A 6,855-nucleotide genomic window follows, 5' to 3' on the forward strand; every position below is an offset into this window, starting at 1 on the left:
TGATAGAAGGAGAGATAATAGTGTCTCTACTGATACCTGGTGTAATATGGATGATAGAAGGAGAGATGATAGTGTCTCTACTGATACCTGGTGTAATATGGATGATAGAAGGAGAGATGATAGTGTCTACTGATACCTGGTGTAATATGGATGATAGAAGGAGAGATGATAGTGTCTCTACTGATACCTGGTGTAATATGGATGATAGAAGGAGAGATGATAGTGTCTACTGATACCTGGTGTAATATGGATGATAGAAGGAGAGATGATAGTGTCTACTGATACCTGGTGTAATATGGATGATAGAAGGAGAGATGATAGTGTCTACTGATACCTGGTATAATATCGATGATAGAAGGAGAGATGATAGTGTCTCTACTGATACCTGGTGTAATATGGATGATAGAAGGAGAGATGATAGTGTCTACTGATACCTGGTGTAATATGGATGATAGAAGGAGAGATGATAGTGTCTCTACTGATACCTGGTGTAATATGGATGATAGAAGGAGAGATGATACTGTCTCTACTGATACCTGGTGTAATATGGATAGAAGGAGAGATGATAGTGTCTCTACTGATACCTGGTGTAATATGGATGATAGAAGGAGAGATGATAGTCTCTACTGATACCTGGTGTAATATGGATGATAGAAGGAGAGATTATAGTGTCTCTACTGATACCTGGTGTAATATGGATGATAGAAGGAGAGATGATAGTGTCTACTGATACCTGGTGTAATATGGATGATAGAAGGAGAGATGATAGTGTCTACTGATACCTGGTGTAATATGGATAGAAGGAGAGATGATAGTGTCTCTACTGATACCTGGTGTAATATGGATGATAGAAGGAGAGATGATAGTGTCTCTACTGATACCTGGTGTAATATGGATGATAGAAGGAGAGATGATAGTGTCTCTACTGATACCTGGTGTAATATGGATGATAGAAGGAGAGATGATAGTGTCTCTACTGATACCTGGTGTAATATGGATGATAGAAGGAGAGATGATAGTGTCTACTGATACCTGGTATAATATCGATGATAGAAGGAGAGATGATAGTGTCTCTACTGATACCTGGTGTAATATGGATGATAGAAGGAGAGATGATAGTGTCTACTGATACCTGGTGTAATATGGATGATAGAAGGAGAGATGATAGTGTCTCTACTGATACCTGGTGTAATATGGATGATAGAAGGAGAGATGATAGTGTCTCTACTGATACCTGGTGTAATATGGATGATAGAAGGAGAGATGATAGTGTCTCTACTGATACCTGGTGTAATATGGATGATAGAAGGAGAGATGATAGTCTCTACTGATACCTGGTGTAATATGGATGATAGAAGGAGAGATTATAGTGTCTCTACTGATACCTGGTGTAATATGGATGATAGAAGGAGAGATGATAGTGTCTACTGATACCTGGTGTAATATGGATGATAGAAGGAGAGATGATAGTGTCTACTGATACCTGGTGTAATATGGGATAGAAGGAGAGATGATAGTGTCTCTACTGATACCTGGTGTAATATGGATGATAGAAGGAGAGATGATAGTGTCTCTACTGATACCTGGTGTAATATGGATGATAGAAGGAGAGATGATAGTGTCTCTACTGATACCTGGTGTAATATGGATGATAGAAGGAGAGATGATAGTGTCTCTACTGATACCTGGTGTAATATGGATGATAGAAGGAGAGATGATAGTGTCTACTGATACCTGGTGTAATATGGATGATTGAAGGAGAGATGATAGTGTCTCTACTGATACCTGGTGTAATATGGATGATAGAAGGAGAGATGATAGTGTCTCTACTGATACCTGGTGTAATATGGATGATAGAAGGAGAGATGATAGTGTCTCTACTGATACCTGGTGTAATATGGATGATAGAAGGAGAGATGATAGTCTCTACTGATACCTGGTGTAATATGGATGATAGAAGGAGAGATGATAGTGTCTCTACTGATACCTGGTGTAATATGGATGATAGAAGGAGAGATGATAGTGTCTACTGATACCTGGTGTAATATGGATGATAGAAGGAGAGATGATAGTGTCTACTGATACCTGGTGTAATATGGATGATAGAAGGAGAGATGATAGTGTCTCTACTGATACCTGGTGTAATATGGATGATAGAAGGAGAGATGATAGTGTCTACTGATACCTGGTGTAATATGGATGATAGAAGGAGAGATGATAGTGTCTACTGATACCTGGTGTAATATGGATGATAGAAGGAGAGATGATAGTGTCTCTACTGATACCTGGTGTAATATGGATGATAGAAGGAGAGATGATAGTGTCTCTACTGATACCTGGTGTAATATGGATGATAGAAGGAGAGATGATAGTGCTCTACTGATACCTGGTGTAATATGGATGATAGAAGGAGAGATGATAGTGTCTCTACTGATACCTGGTGTAATATGGATGATAGAAGGAGAGATGATAGTGTCTCTACTGATACCTGGTGTAATATGGATGATAGAAGGAGAGATGATAGTGTCTACTGATACCTGGTGTAATATGGATGATAGAAGGAGAGATGATAGTGTCTACTGATACCTGGTGTAATATGCATGATAGAAGGAGAGATGATAGTGTCTACTGATACCTGGTGTAATATGGATGATAGAAGGAGAGATGATAGTGTCTACTGATACCTGGTGTAATATGGATAGAAGGAGAGATGATAGTGTCTCTACTGATACCTGGTGTAATATGGATGATAGAAGGAGAGATGATAGTGTCTCTACTGATACCTGGTGTAATATGGATGATAGAAGGAGAGATGATAGTGTCTACTGATACCTGGTGTAATATGGATGATAGAAGGAGAGAGGATAGTGTCTACTGATACCTGGTGTAATATGGATAGAAGGAGAGATGATAGTGTCTCTACTGATACCTGGTGTAATATGGATGATAGAAGGAGAGATGATAGTGTCTACTGATACCTGGTGTAATATGGATGATAGAAGGAGAGATGATAGTGTCTCTACTGATACCTGGTGTAATATGGATGATAGAAGGAGAGATAATAGTGTCTCTACTGATACCTGGTGTAATATGGATGATAGAAGGAGAGATGATAGTGTCTCAATTGATACCTGGTGTAATATGGATGATAGAAGAAGAGATGATAGTGTATCTACTGATACCTGGTGTAATATGGATGATAGAAGGAGAGATGATAGTGTCTACTGATACCTGGTGTAATATGGATGATAGAAGGAGAGATGATAGTGTCTCTACTGATACCTGGTGTAATATGGATGATAGAAGGAGAGATGATAGTGTCTCTACTGATACCTGGTGTAATATGGATGATAGAAGGAGAAATGATAGTGTCTACTGATACCTGGTGTAATATGGATGATAGAAGGAGAGATGATAGTGTCTACTGATACCTGGTGTAATATGGATGATAGAAGGAGAGATGATAGTGTCTCTACTGATACCTGGTGTAATATGGATGATTGACCATGTGGCTCAGGTGGTAGAGCATGGTGCTTACAAAGCCCAGGGTTGTGGGTTCTATTCCCACTGAAGACCAGTATGTAAATGTATGCACTCACTATGACTAAAATGTAAATAGTAGAAGAATAGTAGGGCTGGGCTCAGTGCTTTAAAGACGAAGATGCAGGACAGGAATATGAATGATGCTTGATATGTTAACTTGGCATATTATACTGTTACCGGGTCATATAGACCCCTTTCTGTTTTTGCAAACATTGCCGCAGGAAGGGCGATACACGCAAGTTGGTGACAGAACACACACAAAAAAACACCTCTCTTTACATGTTGCTTATGAGTGCATTTCAGACTACTTTTGGATTATAACTTGATTTTAAGGCTTGTATGAATGTCCTGCTTAATATAATGTGTGTGTCATCATCGCAAATTCGACTGCATTATATATATATTTTTTTAAACACTTGAACTTCAACCAGTAAAATGGCTCTTAGGAGAGCTTTTGCTACAGCCTACAGTATGTCAATGAGCGTTAGCATTCTAGCCAACAACTGCTGCATTTGCAAAGTTCACATCCAAATATAATCTTAGTGACTGTTCAGGCAAGAATCAAAACATCATTGTAAGCGTATGAGAACCCCAAAAAGTTATTTTGTTTAGAAGTAATAAAAACTTAAATTCAGGCTATGTTGAATTGGCGCAGATGGCGACAGCTTTTTTTCATGCAGCCAAGAGTCACGGGCATCTGTGCGTGACGTCAGTGTGTCGTGTACTGGAAAAGGGTCTATATCAATCAATCAATAAATAAATAAATCAATAAATCTTACCCATCTGGTCAGATCGAAGTCCAGCTAAGGGCATCCGTCGCTGAGGAGAGGCGCTTCTGGAGCGCGCTACCCGGTGTTTAAATTTCTTCTTGTACTCACTGATGCCCTGTGCATGTGAGTGTGACAATCCAAACATTAGGAAATAGCATAGGAATACATTACTTACTATAGTGTTTAAGTGGGATATATTTAGCAAATAGCATGCCTTTTAAAAGAACTGTAAGCATCATCCATGTACAAACATTTGCATGATTTGGGTTGGTCAGATGTTGCCTAGGAAACAGATTGGCTCCATTTGTTTGAAGTAAATCTGTGAACTGAGATTGCAGCTACAGCATATCTAGCAAGTTAGCAGCTGTATAGGCCTCAGTTTCTAAACCATACAGGCTGATTCATCATACTAACGCCATAAACCATACTGTACTGTCTTTATCCAGGCTGATTCATCATACTAACGCAATAAACCATACTGTACTGTCTTTATCTAGGCTGATTCAACATACTAACGCCATAAACCATACTGTACTGTCTTTATCTAGGCTGATTCATCATACTAACGCAATAAACCATACTGTACTGTCTTTATCTAGGCTGATTCAACATACTAACGCCATAAACCATACTGTACTGTCTTTATCCAGGCTGATTCATCATACTAACGCCATAAACCATACTGTACTGTCTTTATCCAGGCTGATTATAATCATACTAACGCCATAAACCATACTGTACTGTCTTTATCCAGGCTGATTCATCATACTAACGCAAATAAACCATACTGTACTGTCTTTATCCAGGCTGATTCATCATACTAACGCCATAAACCATACTGTACTGTCTTTATCTAGGCTGATTCATCATACTAACGCCATAAACCATACTGTACTGTCTTTATCCAGGCTGATTCATCATACTAACGCAATAAACCATACTGTACTGTCTTTATCCAGGCTGATTCATCATACTAACGCCATAAACCATACTGTACTGTCTTTATCCAGGCTGATTCATCATACTAACGCAATAAACCATACTGTACTGTCTTTATCCAGGCTCATTCATCATACTAACGCAATAAACCATACTGTACTGTCTTTATCTAGGCTGATTCATCATACTAACGCAATAAACCATATTAAACAAATCCTCTATTGCCCTTTACAATGTCATGCAGTTGATTTATTTATTTGAAGCCTAGAACATGCGCGTTACTAAGTCTCTCTATTTATCAATAAAAACACGACATAGCCACTGTTAGCCACTGGCAGCTAGTTGACGTTAGCTTATCCGCTTTAGACCATTGTAACGTGTTCGTAAACACTTAGCTAACCAAGCTAATAACCGACACCTTGGAAGTGGGATTTCTTTCCCCGTCTAGCTAGCTATACCTGCAATCGTCGAAGATGGTTTATCCGATGTAATCGCAATGCACGATGTTAGTAAACTAACATTTATTTGTGCGAATGAAACAATGTTTCCATTTCTGTATCAATCGAAACCTCTTCTCCTCACTCAAGCGGTGACGTAGATACTCGACGTCGTGTTGAAAACACTGCGCTAACCAAAGCCAAGAGCTGCATTTCTATTGCACTCGTTCAATGAAAAGTACATTTCTTTACCTTGAAATGTACTGGCATTTTTTTGTTGTTGTTGTTGTTGATAAAGTTCTGTGTCTGTGTTTTCCAGCTAGCTGTTATTGTTGTAAATTGAAGTTACTTCTGCGAGGTTTCCCTGGCAACGCGCTGCGGCGTCCATCAAGCTGCGCATGCGTGATCATACCTGTTGTAATTTAGAGTGGTCGCCATGTGTCATAGCTATGCTTCAACTGGTGACACATTTTCCTCCCGTCTTCATTTCCACCACGGAATAGAATGATGAATAGAATAGAATAGAATAGAATAGAATAGAATATGGACTTTTGCTAGATGTCCATGTTGTGTCATGGACATGCACTTGGACAACTTCACACCATCTATGGACTGATATGGCGCCGGTGAGGATGGCTGCTGTTTTATGGGCTCTTAACCAACCATGTTATTTTTTGACGTTTTCATCTTAAATCAGTCATGAATCCCCTTGTGACAGAGGGAATGGAAGCTTGTTGTGTGATTCAGGGAGTGGCAATTGAATGCAAGCTTCACAAAAACATTGGGTAACAGGGTTGACGTGTTACACTCGACCCGTTCAGTTTTCCTCCACAAAACAGCAGAAAATGACCAAAAGGAGTAGAACCAGCTCTCCTGCTTTTACACTATATGATTTGACTATTAGATGTTCAATGTTTCTTTTGAAAAAAAATATTTGATAAGGAATAGTTTCACCATATTAAAACGACAGTTCAGTTCACGTATATAAAAAAAAATGTTACCTTTATTTAACTAGGCAAGTCAGTTAAGAACAAAGAGAGAGAGAGGAGCCTACACTGTCTTCAGCCTAATAATAGACAGAGAGAGAGAGGAGCCTACACTGTCTTCAGCCTAATAATAGACAGAGAGAGAGAGGAGCCTACACTGTCTTCAGCCTAATAATAGAT

General features: G+C 39.1%; 1 protein-coding gene across 4 annotated transcripts in view; it reads right to left on the reverse strand.

Moving 5' to 3' along the window:
- The window catches only part of LOC106593065 (nuclear protein MDM1), a 38,459-nt gene extending 32,384 nt beyond the window's left edge, over nucleotides 1-6,075 (reverse strand). For 3 of the 4 annotated variants that reach the window (XM_082964262.1, XM_082964261.1, XM_082964260.1), the window contains exons 1-2: nucleotides 5,942-6,075; nucleotides 4,323-4,428 (exon numbers count right to left, since the gene is read on the reverse strand). In XM_082964262.1, the coding sequence (XP_082820388.1) occupies nucleotides 4,323-4,428; nucleotides 5,942-5,959 (124 nt within the window). In that variant the 5' untranslated portion in view covers nucleotides 5,960-6,075. Of the gene's footprint in view, nucleotides 1-4,322; nucleotides 4,429-5,710; nucleotides 5,876-5,941 lie in introns of those variants that run through there. The other variant, XM_082964263.1, reaches the window with a different exon arrangement.
- Nucleotides 6,076-6,855: the final 780 nt, after the last annotated feature.

The sequence above is a fragment of the Salmo salar genome, chromosome 17 (genome assembly GCF_965601325.2).
Source record: "Salmo salar chromosome 17, fSalSal1, whole genome shotgun sequence".
Classification (NCBI taxonomy): domain Eukaryota; kingdom Metazoa; phylum Chordata; class Actinopteri; order Salmoniformes; family Salmonidae; genus Salmo; species Salmo salar.